At 36.3% G+C, this 17,656-nt stretch overlaps 2 protein-coding genes across 2 annotated transcripts in view; one reads left to right on the top strand and one right to left on the bottom strand.

Moving 5' to 3' along the window:
- Nucleotides 1-17,656, bottom strand: part of ctnna1 (catenin (cadherin-associated protein), alpha 1) — a 50,406-nt gene that overhangs the window by 18,342 nt on the left and 14,408 nt on the right. The window contains exons 8-12 of the mRNA XM_024283112.1: nucleotides 5,679-5,759; nucleotides 5,291-5,443; nucleotides 2,583-2,675; nucleotides 1,691-1,847; nucleotides 944-1,144 (exon numbers count right to left, since the gene is read on the bottom strand). Coding sequence (XP_024138880.1) covers nucleotides 944-1,144; nucleotides 1,691-1,847; nucleotides 2,583-2,675; nucleotides 5,291-5,443; nucleotides 5,679-5,759 — 685 coding nt within the window. The remainder of the gene's footprint in view (nucleotides 1-943; nucleotides 1,145-1,690; nucleotides 1,848-2,582; nucleotides 2,676-5,290; nucleotides 5,444-5,678; nucleotides 5,760-17,656) is intronic.
- On the top strand, nucleotides 9,157-16,908 carry lrrtm2 (leucine rich repeat transmembrane neuronal 2). The gene is made up of 2 exons (XM_024283113.2): nucleotides 9,157-9,978; nucleotides 10,566-16,908. Exons 1-2 carry the CDS (start codon nucleotides 9,975-9,977, stop codon nucleotides 12,206-12,208), a joined length of 1,647 nt encoding a protein of 548 aa, XP_024138881.1. The 5' UTR covers nucleotides 9,157-9,974; the 3' UTR covers nucleotides 12,209-16,908.

The raw sequence follows: 17,656 nt of genomic DNA, 5'->3' as shown, positions 1-17,656 counted from the left end.
GAATCTGACCATAATCAGATTTTGGCTATGATCATTTCGCTAAGCTCATTTAAAAATAATCTTGCAAATTACTTCCCATTTACCAAAAAAAGGGAAGTGGGAAGAAATTGCACTAATAGAAAAAAATTCACCCATAAAAAATAATTTAATATATTTTGGTTGGGTGGGATAATAAAATGAAAATAAAAACATCAGCAGTTCAGAATGTCTCTTCTTTCTGGGAAAACCGGCATTACTATAAGAAAATGACAAAAAAAAATGTTTGCTTATGATAGCGATCCTGGAATCTAGCATCTACCTATGATGGAAATTTCCTTACAAATGTGCTTAAATCTGCACTCAGCGCTGAGCAGGAAAGAACTAGAATTTAGGGACACGCTCATAAAATTAGGAATTATTTTAAAAGGCAATCCAACTTGAATCTCATCCATCCTCTTACACGTGTGAAAATCCAAGCCTCAGCTGAAATCCTCAGATAACAATCAGCCTGCATTTCCTGACTGTTAATGGGCTCACTCTCAAGAGGGCTGAGCCATTTCTAAATCTGACAACCGAAAAAATCGTTCTGTCATGTTAGCCTGCTAGTAATGGAAGTTAACACATATCATACATGCTGGCTGGCTAATGAAATACCACATTATTTGGACAAAATGACTTCTATGATGCAAGTTGGGTTAAGATATTCAGTTCTATCTGGCAGCCTAATAGAAAATGCTGCAGATGTCTGAGTCAGAGGACGTTACAATGAAGAGTACTTCAGAAAGCAATTTTTATTTACTGAGCCAACTCCACATCTGTCATTATTCAATTCCAACTGCCTCCAACATATTTTATATTGGCTTTGAAGGGAAAAATATGTTGTAAAGAAAAATGCTTTGAAAATGGTGCTGATGAAACTTTTTGTTTTGCTTTTACCAACTCGGTTACAGCCTTTTTGAAATACCTGTGTCAGTGAGGAGCTTGGTGGCCTCCAAAACCTTCTCTGTGTAGACACCAGGTTCGTAATTGTCCATTTCAGAAGTGACCACGTGAAAAACTCTGGCAGCACGTCCTCGAATAGCCCCAGCAGTGCGATCCAAGCCATCAACATCCCTTTCTTGCAGAGCAATGACGCACTTATTCACATCCTCCAAAATGTGGTTCTCTGGGAAAGAAACATACAAAGTTTTTTAACAAAAACCTTATCAAAAATCTTTATGGGGATAGAGAACTGTGCTATATGCCATATGGATGGAACACATTTAAAAACATAAGAAAATGGAGAGATGTGTTCTCCTCTTCTGTTCTGGCCGGACATTCCAAACCTAAAAGACCACCATCGGTCAAGAGACAGAAGACAAATTCTGACATAGTTGTTACGTGAATCCAGTAAAATATGAAACTCTACAAGGACTCACAATCTGTTCTTGACAGAATGGTTAAAAAGTCACTCTACTAAAATGTTTAATGACAGCCTCTTGGGACAAACTCAACAAAATGTCTGATTTGATACAATTGCAGACGATTTTACCGACCATCTTCTCTGCAGAGAAGAACTCTCAACAGAAGCTGAGTATAGCGAAAAAGATTACAAATGTTGAACACTTTTTAAACGCAAAAAAAGGTTTGAAATATATGCTCCCTTTAATAAATCAACAACTGAACAAAAAAGTTAAATCAGATTTCCATTGTCCGTAAAAACAACTCTTACCAGACACACACAGGAAGTCATCAATGGATGTGATGTCATCAACAGCATCAGTGAGGACACGGGCTTGCTTCTCCCACTGTTCCTTGAACAAATCCATGTTGTCCAGGCCAACCTTACTATTGGGTTTGGCAGCGAGGGCTAGTGCTGCATTGATCACCTACAATTGAAAATGACCATCACTAGAGATCAATTATAGCAGAGCTCTCTAAGCCACAATATAAACTCAAGTTTAGTGCAATAAGCTTCCGTCGCAGTTTTCAGACAATTTTAATTTAAGGTTAAGATACTTTCAGTGGGTATGAAAAGTGTAGTCATCAGCATGGTAAACGGAGCTGCAATCGTAGTAGTTTGATTAAAATAATATGTATAAATAAATACACAAAAAGCTTAGTTGTGGACACACTACTATAAATATAAAGCTATATAATACATTAAATATTTTCAAATATCCTACTTTTCCCAGACGCGTTAGATTTATAAAGAAAAATGAAAACTCATCTGCCTGCCCCAACAGCTGTTGTGTTAGCTACACTTAGCTAGCTAATGTATCTGTAAAAAAAAAAAAAAAACGATATGATTCTGCTGTTCCCATTTTGTACTCCACAAAGAAAATACAGTGATTGATTCTGGTCTGGAATAACCATTGGATTAAGTTATTGGATTAAGGAGATTGGATAATCCGGCCCACATGTCACTTGGAAAAGAAAATTGATTATATCCGTTAATAACCAAATATTTGGTATGCATCAAAAACTGACACAATGATAAAACTATCTTTGATGAAGACAAAACCAATGAAGACTAGGCATTTCTAAAACAGACACAAGGAATATGTCAAAGGCTTAAACAACCAAGAAGTTAGTTAAACAGTTACTACAAAATGTCAATGTACCTGGGGGCACAGAGTTTCAAGCTGAGATGCCGCCATGCGGACAAGCTTCACCCCCTCTTCATTGTTGGAAATGGAGCATGCCAGGTTGGCCACCTGAAAGACAAATTTAACTTTGTTTTTAAGCAAAATACATCCTACTGCTACAGTCTTTTTTGTCTAAATGTTGTTCTATATCAGCCCACAGGACTTTAATGATGCATAGATAAATCGTTAAAGTTGATTATGGTGGCTTGATTTAGGGATTCTTTTTGACCAGAAATGGAATAACCCAGCAACACAACTAATCCTGTGGAATACATATTCACTGCCGAGGATTAATTCATAAAGCTGTTAAAATCATGCAAAACGATGAACAGGACAGGCAACCAGAAAAAACAACAAAAAGGAAAAAACATTTATTAATACTGATAAAAAAAAGAAATGTATAAATGTCCATCAAAATGTTTAAAAACGACAGAATGTGGCTTTGTGAGATGTTGGCTGACAACACATTACAGTAGTGAAAAACGTTTATTATATTTTAAAGATTTATCAATGCAGGAGGAACAACATAGAATGATCTATAACATATCTGTAGGAACCAGCTCACTGACTCACTAACTTATCAAATCTGTCAAAAAAAAGAAAAAGAAGAATCAGTGGCAGACAGAATAAGATCACAATCACAAAGGTGCCTGACCCCACCATCAAAGACCTGAACAGTTATTTTCCAGACTTAAAACACTTTGAAAAACATTGACATAAAACATCTTTCATCACTATTCAAATGTATGCATGTACCAGAGGGTGAACACTCAAATCTATGAGGAGGGCCTAGAGAGTAGTTGCATAAAGATAAACTGGCACTCTAAAGAGAGACTTGCATTTATAATTTCATGATCTTTCACATAAGCCTGGTCTAACCCTCAATGAGAGCCACTGGGAAAGCAGCCATTTTTGCATAAATGGACAGTGAAAAAGCCATATTAGTAAAATTTACCCTACTAGAAATTAATATCACTGGCAATGCTAGAACATAACACTATGAAGTAATGGGAAGTTCCAGTTACACTAATAGTTTATTGGGATGTAAAGTCATAGTGCCAAATGTTTTAATTAAAAGTGTATTATTGCCACCATCTTTTTAAAGTCACACATAACAGCAAATTGAAAAAGAAAATCTCTATAATAAATTAAAAATATTCACTCATTGTTGATGATAAAATTGATCAAATTACACAATTGAAATATTTTTCTTCAAAACAAAATTTGTCTTTATTTTAAAAAAAAAGAGCAATGTTAATTTGTTAAGAGTAAAGATATCTTTCATATTTATAGTTCCTAGCGATGTGATGTGAACAGCATTTCTGCATCCTCGTCTTCTTCAGTAAATGGCTGTCACTCCAAAGTTCAACTTGAAGGTTAATAGAATGTACGTATCGTAACCACGCAGCACGTGAACAACATAAACTCAAACTAGTGAATGTCACGGTTATCCTGCTTGTACGTCAAGAGCTTTAATGCTTGGTGGATGTCAAACTGAATTCACTTCCTTGTTTTCTTCCTTCATTCTCTGAATATGGGTCAGTCATAATGCTGCTCTCAAATGTGTGTAAACTAATAGGTCACTTGCCTTTGGGCAGCTTACCCTTGCGTCATAAAAGTGCCTAAAATTAGTGGATCTTTGAGTAATGGATGACCTAATGCATTTACATCATCTTTGCTTCCTGTGGGACAAAAGATCAAACACTGCAGGGAAGTTTTGGCTAAATTCCCCGTGTTTGACAGAGGCTTCTTTGCCCAACTCTTGAGAAGGAATTTGCTGAATTGTGTCGAGTTAAATCATGTTCATTCTGGGGTTGGAAGGTTTACTCTGTGTAAATACGTCAAATGCAGCCTCATTTTCTTGTTTATCAATGTTTTCCATTTAAAAAAGGATAAACTACATGACTACAGGACACTTTTACTATATATATATATATATATATATATATATATATATGCTTTAATAAGGATTCTGTATCAAGTTACAACTAGGGTTTATAAAAAATATATTTTTTTAACCTAAACTTAATTTTCTAATAGTTTATATGAATGAGGGTGTATCAAAGAAATCATTTGTGAAGTGACTGAGAAGACAAATCAATGTTATGCTTAAGTGATACACTTACTTAAGGGTCTTATAGTAGTCAGTTCTAAATACCAATGTGCATTGTAGAGTTATTTTACAAATGTAAACACATTAAAAATTAAATTCAGACTGTCTAAAAGCTCATTTCATCTTTAATCTGCTGTCAAAGATGCTGAAACAGAATGGCTGGAATATAAGGATTCTCATAAATGATGAATTTTTACTGCCACCACATTTTCTCTGATGCTTTAACTGTTTATCCTGATAAATGAGTGTTGTCCCGCCGAGACAGAACTTCATTTTTTAGCTGAACCAATAGTAATTTACTCAAAAAATTACCTTTAAAGTGTCAGCAACTGAAACTTTGGAGCAATAGTTAGTTGCAAAGTGTACGTATATATACATTATTTTGTATTAACATGTCTCAATACATTTATTTTAAAAAAATGTATCTAAAAAATAGAAGTATGATTAAGAAAGAAAAACAAAACTGGACAGGGACCTATTATGGAGCTCACCTGTTCAAAGGGGAATGGTTGTATAAAATTTACCTGAGCCCCTTAAATGTTTTTGTTCCTATTTGAAAAAGACAAAGTACCTCAATCAGCTTGTGGGCGTGCTCACGGAACACCTGTGCATACTCCTTCACTTCTTTTTCATTGCCATTCTTTGCAGCTTCAATCAGGACCAAGAGGGGAACGTTGGTCTCCAGGAAAGAATCAGAGACGTGGTCCATCACAGCTTTGCGAAGCTGTAAAACAAAGATTAAAAGGAAATCAAACGGCATGTTTTCTATACTCCTCCTGCATTTTTTCTGTTTATTACAGTGTTTACACATGAAAAATCAAGAGAAAAACTAAAGATTTATTGTTTGTGAAAACTTTAACATTCTGAGCTTAGTGAGAATCAACAACAGTTACAATTAAGTGTAACTAAAGCCTGGAGAAAAAAAGGCTAGCAAGACAAAAATGAAAAAAGAAACAAACCTGTCTACGAAGATCTCTGGTCTTCTTTGTCATTCTGTCAATGGCTGTGTTCAGAGTATCGCTTCTGTCTTTTCTTCCAGTCTGAAATATTAAACAAAGAGGGAGAAATGGTTTAGTTAAGATGGTGCATGCATGGAGGTTTGGTTATCAGCTCAAAGAAAAGCCGTCACTTCACCTAAAGCCACCTGTCAAAGTCTCTCAGTATCACAACACAAAGTTCTGGTCGTCAAAGTAAATCATGAATGCACACTAGGGGTGTGCCAAAATATCGATATTGCGATATATCGCGATATTTAGTCCTGCGATCGATTCTCGATGGGTTCTCACCGAGTATCGATATTATATTTTCATTTAAAGAGGCTATAGCGCTGAGCGTCTGAGTCGCGCGCCGGAACTATGGGCGCACGCTGCGTCGGACTTTTAATAGCGATGCACGCGCTCATTCGGGAGAAGCACCGGTGAGATACAGGCTCTGTAGCGCGTGTGTGAAGCATGCCTACCTGTCAGCATTTATCCTCCATCTGTAGGAGATCCAGCCGGTAAGAAGTGACTTTGTCTGAGCGCTAGAATGTCAGCGATCTCTTACTTTCTGTTTGCTATGGGAACTGAGCGCGTGCTACGCAGTTGTCTGTGTATGCTTCAAGGAGCGTCGGAATTTTCGCTTTCATGCACTTCAATGTTTAACCTGCTGCTGTACGGTGTAACTTTGATAAATTTATAATGTGACGTTTTCAAACAATGTAATTACTTGTTGCTAATGTTAATTTTAAAGTAATTCTTAAATAAAAAAGCAGGATTTGATGTATGAACTTAAATTTAAATGTAATTAAACTAAAGTACATGAATTCACTGTAAAATTAGGGAGAATGCTAATTAATTGAAGCACTTAAAATTATATTTATTGCCATTATTATGTGTGTTTTAAGGTTTTTACCTATTGACTGCTGACTGACCAAATGGAAAAATGATAAAAATTGGAAAAATAATCTCAAGTAACAGTTTGAGTAAATCAGCCTTTATTTTTGGATGCTCAGCCCTTTTCAAGTGAGAGAAAAGTGCACGAAAAATTAGGTCAATTTTGAGAGAGGCTGTAAAACATTATATTCATCATCCTTTGGTGTGACGTTGTTTTGGAGGTAGATAGCTGTCACTACTTGACTTATTTAATATTTGTTCTGTTTACAACAATTCTGCACTAAGTAGTGTCACTGCTGATCATGTTTACTATTGTTAACATTGAATCTGACAGATAATTCCAATTTGGTTGTTGTCAATGTTTGTCAAAGACATAGTATTACTGATTTCAACAATTTTGCACAAAAGTGTGTATAATTTGTTGCACAAAATAAGAAAAGTTGTTTAGTATGATTGTGTTTAAGGTAAAAAAGACAAATGGGGATATATTTCCCCCCAAAAACATGTTCTATATAATGGTAGTTATTAGAGAGGATTTTTACCAATTATCGCAGTATCGCGATATTATCGATATCGTGAGCCATGTATCGCGTATCGTATCGTATCGTGAGGTACCCAGTGATTCCCAGCCCTAATGCACACCGTTCAGACATGTCTCTGTAAAAGTAATCCATGAACGTTCCACTCCCTTCTACCATAAATGCTGACACAAACAGTAGTAAAAAGGAATCACTGTGTTTATGATATATTCTTTGGAGGAAGCAGAGTTTTTGAGAGGGTTTAGGATGAAGGTGACTTCTGGGTACTGTTAGGCTAATGCTTCTGATTAGGAGGGCGAGACACATTTATCTTTTTTTATTTCCTTTCCACATTTATATTTGAGTTTCAGGCAAGTATTCTGGAGTCAGTTGGATGGAAAATCACAATGTTGAAGATAAAATGTTGAATTTTAGAAACATTGATAAGATGACCATCTTCGTTTAGTGAGGTTTTTCTATTCTTCAAAGAAAATGAGTTTAAATAGAAACAAATTGTTAACTGCATAAAATACAGGTCATTACATTTTAGCGCTATATGTAGTAGTCACACCGCTAACTGTGGCACAGCAGTGAATGGTCCTTATCATGGCACCCCCACAGAGAGCTCAGAAATGCTCAGTCACATTCTGCAAGCTGCTCAAGCATAACCTGAAAATGTGAAACTTTCAGGAAGGGAGGAGAGGTGGAGGATGACAGTAAGTAAGAACCTGACAGTGCAATACAATCAAGTCAGATGAAAAAATGAAAGCAGCTGGGTTAAGAGACAAAAAAAGCTGGATCTTGGAACTTCGACCCCCCCCAGAATGCTTCAATATAGTCCTATGGATGGTGTTGACCTGTCCCATCCCCCAATGCCCTTAGCACATTAAGGGTGTTGTGTATGCAGCTAGAGGCAGGGAAGCACAAACCCCTTTGTGAGTTTTGTGTTGACTAGATATACTGGTATGGTCGAGTTCAGGCTGCTCTGCTACAAACTGTTCATTTCTATTTCTACATGTTTTATTTAATTTCTTTGGTAAAAGGCTGTAAAGCATTTCCTTAGATGCTCATTACAGAAACCATTTTTGCAGAGTTTTTTATGACAATCAGTTGAAGCTCCAACCATATTTTCCTTGACATTTTTTTAACAAAGCACCAGTGTTAAGGGCACTAAAACAAGAATAGGCTTTTTGACTAGAGATTTTTTTTCCTTAGTGTTTTAGCAACTTCAAATCAATGACCAGATAAGCCCTTTATATTTCAATTGTCTAAATGATGTAAGCCAAAAGAACACAAAATTCCTCCTTCCAGCTTCAGTTTTTCCTCCAAGTATTTCTTTTCGCAGTCTGCATTAGGATTCAACTGAGATACATGTGGAAAACGCAGCAATATGCACGACAAGTGACCCGGAAACGTAAATCCAGATGGGCGTTGGGCTTGAAGGACTGGGCACTGGTATAGCACAAGTACTTTACCAACAGAATTGTTACAATGTCTTTTTTGAAAATTGCTGTATTATTTAACTTTTAAAACTAACAGGAGTGAAATTAAAAACAAGCACTCTGTCTTTTTAAACTTTTTTTAAGCTATATTTATACCTGCACTAATTATTTATATTTTAACAAACCAATGGTGTAAGTCTGGCTTAAGTAAACCTTAGTGCTATGTGGCTCCAGCATGATCTTCCCATGAAGTGCTCTTCATCCCACAACAAGCATAGCTATTTAGCACTATTTAGCACCCCTTGTGGCTGCAAGTCTGCACCCTGCATTTAAGATACCGTACTAACATTTTTGAAAACATTTCCCCTTTAAGGAATAAAAGCATTTCATACTTAGCCAAATACTGTATTCTGACATCTGAAGCTGCAGGCAACAAAAATTCTAATCAAGATGTGTGTATTTGTGTGAATGTTTTTTTCCCCTCTCATTTAAATTAATAGATGATGCCTGTATATGCAACAGTGGGTAATTTCAACAGGAAGCTACTGCAAAACATTCAAGATATCAATATTCTGATGGTGACGAGCCAGTGGGAGGGAAGAAGGATGGAACGGGAGATGGAGGAGGACTAAGGTGCACAAGAACTTGAGGCAGAGAGCAAGTGGCCAACGATGAGAGCGAGAGGGTGTTCGTGTATGAGGGAGAGAAAATGAAGGAGAGAGAGAAACGGAGGTGATGATCGACGCCAGGCTGCCACCACTCTGTAGCAGAGAGTGGCTGCAACAAAAAGCACAGAATAACATTCCTGACTCTCTGCTCTGCTTTTTTTTTCTCCCCCTTCTCTCTGCGTCTCAGCGCAGATGAGAACTCCGCTCGCAGCTCTGCAGAGGCTATGCTGAGACGGCTTCGGAAGCAGGATCTCTAACTGCCATCAACAAGTTAGGGTTGGATGACCACAGCCGTGAAAGAAATGATCTTCAATTAACCGTCTGAGCTGGCGTCATTGCCGTGGACAGAAAACAAAAGGATTAAAAGAAAGAAGAAGAAAAAAGGAGGGAGGGGGGAGATCTCTTCAGTGGAGTCGCTCTGGATGCAACTTAAATATATATAGATGTATATAAATACTTATTTCAAGGATTGGTTGAAGGGAAAAAAAAAAAAAAGAAAAAAAAAACGATCTCTTCTTCAAGCCGGGATTTTAAGGGTCTCTGCACATTACCAGGAAGATCTGCATTTTAGGACATGGAATTTTACATTTTGTTTCTACTGGGTGGGTTCAGAATTGCTTTATTTCCAAGGAAGCCGATTCATTTTCTGCTCATTCAAAAGGGCTTTTTCCCTTTGGATTTTTCATCAATCTGGTTGGTCCAAGAGTCTACAGAAAAGAACAGTTGAATGCAGCCTTCGATGTGCACAAAAGAATGGGTAAGTTAGTCCATTATTTGGCAGGTCAGAGCATGAATAGAAATACAAGTAAGAGTGAGGGAGGTCGAGTACTAAAAGCTCCTCTGTCCGATCTATTTACTGCAACAGCCCCCCGTTTTACGTTCTCCGAGACGCATTGGAAATATGTCAAATGTAGAGCACTTCTTTTTTACAATTAATATTTTAAACAAAAAATGATTTTTTTTGTTAATTCTACTGATATTAGAATAGTCTGAAAAAAAAAACCCAAAATTACATAAAGGATAACTTACAGAGCCTAAAATATAAATGAATAAATGCTTCTAATAATTGGTAGGAAGAAAAAAATATGAAACAAAAAGCTGTGGTTAAGCAAAAACCACTACCAGATATAAAGTTAGAGTTTTAACTTTCACTAACCTAAGATTTACTGGCTTGTATACATTGCAAAAGATGTCAGTAAAAAGAAATGTCATGTCTGCTGTTTGTTTGAGAAAGACAGTCCAAACACAAACAGCAAAGCCCCCACCATGAATTAGTTATAAGTGCTCTGCAGAGATTTTCTTTCCCATCCCGGAGTTTATTTTTTTGTCTTTGAACCCACACAGGTTTCCATTCAAGGTGGCCATTGGTGGGACCTGCACCAGTGGCTCTGAGCGTAATCAGCATGCTCCTTGCGTGCCTGCTGTCTCCTGCATCATGCACAACCTGCCCTCAAAAATGCCGCTGTGAGGACCTGCAGTTCTACTGCGACACCCAGGGGCTAAAGGCACCCCCAGACGGAGTGGACAAAGGGGCTCTGGGCCTGTCCTTACGACACAACAGCATTACTGAGCTCAGCTCTGATCAGTTTTACGGTTTTAGCCAGCTCACATGGTTACATCTCGACCACAACCAGATTACCACAGTACAAGAGGATGCCTTTCAAGGACTATATAAATTGAAAGATCTCAACCTAAGCTCCAATCGAATCACCAAGTTGCCCAATACAACCTTCATACACCTCATAAACCTTCAAATACTGGACCTGTCCTTTAATCAAATGACTTCACTGGAACCAGAACTATTCCACGGACTAAGAAAACTCCAGATACTTCACCTACGCTCCAATTTACTTCGTACTACACCTGTTCGAGCATTTTGGGACTGTCGCAGTCTGGAATATCTGGGACTAAGCAACAATCGGCTTCGTAGCCTGGCTCGGAATGGATTTGCTGGGCTCATCAAGCTTAAAGAGCTCCACTTGGAGCACAATCAGCTGACCAAGATTAACTTGGCTCATTTCCCTCGTCTTGTTGCTCTCCAGTTTCTATATCTGCAATGGAATAAGATAAACAACGTAACATGTGGCATGGAATGGACATGGACAACTTTAGAAAAGCTGGACCTTACAGGAAATGAAATCCGTGTGCTTACACCTGATGTCTTTCAAACGCTGCCAAATTTAAAAATGTTGCTAATGGATAACAACAAACTAAGCAGTCTGGATGCACAGGTTTTGGATATGTGGCGGTCTTTGGGTACAATTGGGCTGTCCAGCAACCTTTGGGAATGTACCAAAAGGATTTGCTCTCTGGCCACTTGGCTAAGCACCTTCAAGGGAAGGTGGGAACATTCCATTCTCTGCCACAGTCCTGAGTACGCCCAAGGTGAGGAAATACTGGATGCGGTTTATGGATTCCAGCTTTGCCAGAACTTTTCAGCACCAGTCATTCAGACCATTAGTACAACCACAGACGCTACTACAGCTGCAGAGATCACAAGCTCCTTGTTTGGAATTATGCAGCCAACCCCCACGCAGGACTATGCAGAGGATTTTGGGAGCTTTACCACAGTTGTTACCATTACCACCACCACCACAACACAAACGCCACGCACTGCTCAAGCAACTACTGCTTTGTTGGAAGAGGAATCTGTGACAGAGGACTTTTCAGCTATGGACAACACTCTAATGACTCAAAGGGTCATCATTGGAACTATGGCGCTTCTATTTTCCTTCTTTATCATAATTTTTGTTGTGTATATCTCACGAAAGTGCTGCCCTCCCACCCTGAGAAGGATACGTCACTGTTCAGCTATTCAAAATCGCAGACAGATGAGGACCCAGCAACGACAGCCAATGGCGGACCTCGCCACACAGGTACCCTATAATGAGTATGAACCCAGCCATGAAGAAGGGGCACTTGTGATCATCAACGGGTATGGGCAGTGTAAGTGTCAGCAGCTGCCTTACAAAGAGTGTGAAGTTTGAACTCTTATTTATTTCTCTACCATATGGTTTGTCATTTGACCATGTAAAATGATACAGGGTTTACTTTTTGCTTTTTTCCAGTTTATGTAAAAAGCATAATTTCTACAAGAGAGATTTGAAAATATGTGAAATAGTAAAATGATATTGAAAGCTACATAAACAGGCTGGACAGCTATGATATGTAGAGATAGTCACAAATTTATTTTTCTATAAATGCAAGGTTGTTCATATCAACCAGGGGCAATCATTTTAAAGACAAAAAATTTTAACTGTGAGATTTGTCTCTACATTGTCTATATTTCAGCACAGTTACCACTCACAAAATGGCCATCCGTTAATAGAATAGAATGAGTGAGGATGTAAATTATGTCACTTTTCTGCCAACAGAGGGAGAGTATATGAAGTTTCTATAAGCCAATATTTAAAAACACTTGAGAAAAATGACAAACGGAAACTCTGTATTCCGGTTTTATAGATGGATCGATTGATTGAGAAATAGGAATTAAGTGGTTGTGGGTCTAATCCTTAAAATTACCAATTTCACATCTTTTCAAAGTGAGAAAATACTTGAACCCAGCTGAAAATAAATCAACTTGAAGCAGAACTTTACCAAATTAACTGCGAGCCACCTAAAAATAGGATGCCTATTTTCAAAAATGTTGTCTATATGTTTTCTGGGTGGAGATCAATGTTTATTAACAAGCAATTCATGTTCAGTTACATAACATGGAGAAAAGTGGCTGTTCACATCAAACTTGTGGCTCTTTAAATCTATTTAGCTGTGCCACATCACAAATACAAATTCACTTGAGGGACCCAAAGAATCTTTTAGATCCCGTTATCTGCAATCCAATATTTCGGAACTAAAATATTTCGTATTACAAAGAAAACTGCAATTTTTTATAATTGCAGTATATGTATTATCCAATTCCAAACAATATCTAAAACATTACTTGAAATAATGAAATTGATTTAAAAAAAAAAAAAAAACATTATGTGAAACATCAATAAGATGTAGGAGGTTAACAAAAACAAAATGCCACATAGAAAAGTTATTTTATAAAAAACAAAGCCTTTCGCTTGGATCCCATCCTTTCAACTACTTATTCACTAATGAGGAGAGACAGGCTTAAGATTGAACTAATTAAGGCCAGGCAAAATGGATCTAATACTCTCACCCACACCAGTGATTAACCAACATTTGAGCACTTCACACAGATTTAGTTGTAATACAATAATCCTTCTCAACCACAATACCATTAAATCTTTTTCTTAAAGACACTTCTTTATGAAGTTGTCATTTTAATCAAGAAATATTAATAAAATTACAAACAAGAGTTTGGACAAAAAAAAGCTATACTGGCAATGACAGTTAAGGCAAGTGAAGAGTGACAAGTGACAAGGCAACACAAATTGCTGATTAAGAAACATTTGTATGCAGGAGAGCATGGACATTAGTATCACAGTGAAAGTGCTGCAGCAGCTTCACACATACTTAGTGCTTAGTTTGGTAGTGGAGGGAGGATAAAACCACCAGAAAAACTAAGAGGAAGAGAGGAGGATATAAATAAAGTATTTGATTAAAACAAAGAAATAAAAAACCCGAATGACAATTCTGAAGACAGCAAACGTGTCAATAAATGTAAGCTAGTTAAAAAAGTGTTTACACTCAAATGTCCAATTCAAATTTTGCATTAGACCACTTTTTCAACCATAGTAATCAGTCTCTTTTGTTTCTTTCGAAATTTAACAGTGGCAGTAAGCATTGAGGATTATTATCCAATTCTGATAGCACATCACCTGTTACATGGAAATTATTCAGAGAAATTTGGATGCATCATTTTGATTTCAAGTCCCTAAATGAAGGCAGCAGCTGCTCCAATTGTTGCTTTGTCTCTCGGTTAAGTTTGTCAAAATATGGCTTCAAACTTTTACATGAACGCTTGTGTTTCAGTGTGTCTCGGCAAATGCTCAAAACAATGCCTACAAAGAATCTGTGTATGTAAACCAAACCAAAAAAAAAAGTTACATCTCTTTTTTAATTCAATGAAGACACTGCATACAAAGTTCATTTGAAATTCTCTCCAGCTTTGTGCTGCAACTACTAGTGCCCATCTAGTCTGTCTTGCATGTTCAAAAACCAACTTTGAGTTGACCAACTGTCCTTTAGCAAACATTAGGGTTAGATGTCATTGGTATGATGGTTGGGGGTGTATTTGGAATTCCAAGAGAGTCCTGTCGATCATTTGACTTTCACTGTACAAGACTACAGTGGCACCATGAGACTGAAAGTCTACACAATTTGTAGAATTATGCATCCCTTTTTGCACTTTGGCTCTTTGTAAACTGTTTTGTTTCCCCTTGTCATTTACAGAACTTTGTCCCCACCAAGCCTAAACAAAAAAAAAAATACAAAAATAAAAAATACAAAAACAACAAAAAAAAAAGTTCAACAATTCCTATTCTCTTATTCAAACTCTTTGTGCAAAAAGAATGCTTTTCTCTTCCCATTTTCCTTTTGTATTGTAATATGTACAATTTCATATCTGTATAGTGGATAAGATGTGCCAAACTGAAAAAAATATTGTCCCTTAAAAACATATATTTTTTAAATAAAATGGTTATAATTCACAGTGTTTCCAAAGTGATGAACGCTCAAAAACTTGGTTTGTCTGTCATTTCTTCCAACAATTCTGCGTGTCATGGTTTAGTATTAAATATTCATGTCCAAACAAAATTAAAGAGCTAGAGTAAATTTAAATGCTGAATTATGAAAGTAAAGACTGCAGCATCTTTCCTAGTTTAAATTGTAGAGCTAAAATATTTGATATTTACTACATTTCACGACTGCATGTTAAAATACTTCCATTGAGAGGTTTATAAATCTTAAAATTATTAAGGCTTAATTATAATAATGCCCCACCGCAGACCAATTTTCTGTTCATTCCAGGTTTGTTTGGGCTTTAATTGCACTAGTTATAGCTTTCTTTTCTACAAAATTATAAAATATGCATATTTGATTGACTGGTAATTAACATGGTTTTAGGACAGAATGTGAATATGTGTTTTCTCACCAAGTGTGGCGGTAACTGATGTTTAGTCACCAAGCAGCAACTTTCTTTAACAAATTACTGTTAACCATACACAGAGTTTTCAAACATGGCAAAGTAAAAAGAATGTCTAAATATTTAATTTTGATGTTTTTAAAAAAGAAACGTTTCAGACACAGTTTTCTCAGGCTAGTCTTCGCATATTTCAGTCACAGCAGTTCTGGTCACACTGTTTTCAATCATGACGCCATAAATCGTCTAGTAGGAATGCAAATAAACAAGCTTTATATATTTTGAGTTCATTTTCTAACATTTTACATTTCTTCTGTACATCGGAGCCTGTGCAGTGAGCTTTGAGGCAAAAGTTTGAGGTAAAGGTTTGCCCATTGTAGCCTTCTAATGTGGTTAACCATCAAAGCAGGTGTGCAAGTTTAATCAAATAACCCTGACCTTCTAAAGCTGAATGGAAAAATAATTCAAAATTAACCAGCAGTGACATGAGCTTCATGGAGGTAAAACCAATCATGCATTAATTTGAATGTGAGCAACTGTATATGTCAAAGCAACCAAACATCCTTCTGTGATGTGAGATAATGTGGAAAATGACTGCATTATATGTAAAAAGGGGGGAAAAACAACGTATTGAACTATCAAATGTAAACATGTTTGGAAACTGCAGCTTAGAACTTCAATTGAGCAGAAAGAAAAAAAATCAAAGTCATTTTCGAATCAACAACTAGCCTTCCCTTAGGAAAAGACTTTAAAAGGTATTTTCCTTCAATTTTACGAAGAATACTGTCAATAGTTACTTTGCAATATCAGAGAAAACTCAGAACTGACTTTTAGTGAACTTTGCTGCCACCATGCAGCAACCAGACAAAAAAAAAAAAAAAAAAAAAACACAGGAAACCTTTGGATAGATGTGGTTGTACAGCACTTTTTTCTACATCTACACAGAAAGATGCCCTTCTCTGAACTGCGTGAGTCACATATGCACCCATCTTCTATGGGTCTGCAAAACAAAACGGCATATATCATCATAGCAAACATCTTTGTAGAGTCATGATTAACCACATATGCTGGCCTGCTGTCACAATGTATATTTGAAGCTTAAAAAGCACAGGGTTGAGACACCAGCTCTTATACTGACAACTCCATGCTACAGCTTTCAAAAAGCCACTAAATCCACAAAACATCTCACTGCATCTTGTTAGCATTGATAATAATCTTAACAAGATCCATAAGCTATAGGTTTGTATTCCACACAGAAATATAGTTATATACAGTTTACAAGTAGATCACATATTTAAGTAAATAAGAGGCTTTTTATGATCAAAACAAAAATGATCTATAATGTGGGAAGTACAAAGACAAAAAGGTTTGAGTACATGAACTCAAGAGTGAAGCATTCAGGTTTATACATACATGTACTTGTGATTACCGGTACATTCTAGATTGCATAAGTTCACAGCAGCCAAGAAGAGGTGACACTGAAAATGTGCAAAAGGCCAGAAGATTTGTGTACTTAGGGGTCACTTTGCCTCACTAGGGCCAGCCCTGATGAGCATCACAGTTTGCTGTTGAATCTGAATATTGACAGATAAAAGCGTGATTCTTTAAAAATAATAAAATAAAATGTAAAAAAAAAAATGTAAAAAAAAGGAGGGAGGGGGTTGTCACTGTCTTGCATTTGCATTGGATTTTTGACAAAAAAAAACATCATGCCATTTTACAACGTAATAGATTTTCAGTTACTTTAAAAATGAATGTAAAGCAGACTATGCATTGAAATGTCATTTTTTTTTACATGTATAGTAAATTTCAAAATGCAGTCAGTTCAATTGGGGCATCAAATACCAATGATAATTTGCAATGCAATTGATTTTCTCAGCTTTTTTATTTAAACTGTCAAATTTAATTGTAATTTTTAATATTGAATTCTAAATTGCAAAATGTATTTTCACATTCCAAGTCTGAATTGCATATTGAGTTGTAAAATTGCAAAAAGCATTTTCAAATTGAAAACATTTGTCAATTTCTTGGAATTATGACTCAAAAAAACTTCAATAATTTTTTGACGAGCAAAACCTTTGAAATATTTATTTGAATTAATATGTACCCTGAAAATGCCATATCAATTCATGAAATCAATTGAGTAATTTTAGTTTAAGTAATTTCTAAGCTTTTTTAATTCTTTATTATTAGATATTTTCCAATTTAAAAAAATCATTTTTTGTGGTTTAAAATGTAAATTAATATATGAACTTTCTTGAGAAAAGAGAAAATTCATTACCAAGAAAAACTTGTTTGGAACTTGGAATTATTAATGGAGCCCAGCCACTATTAGAGACTGGCCTCCAAAAGTAACGAATATCTGTTAGACCTGGTGGATATTAGA

Source organism: Oryzias melastigma, linkage group LG10 (assembly GCF_002922805.2).
Source record: "Oryzias melastigma strain HK-1 linkage group LG10, ASM292280v2, whole genome shotgun sequence".
In the NCBI taxonomy this organism is placed as follows: Eukaryota; Metazoa; Chordata; class Actinopteri; order Beloniformes; family Adrianichthyidae; genus Oryzias; species Oryzias melastigma.
The sequence above is the reverse complement of the archived record's forward strand: the minus strand, read 5'-3'. Positions and strand labels throughout refer to the sequence as shown.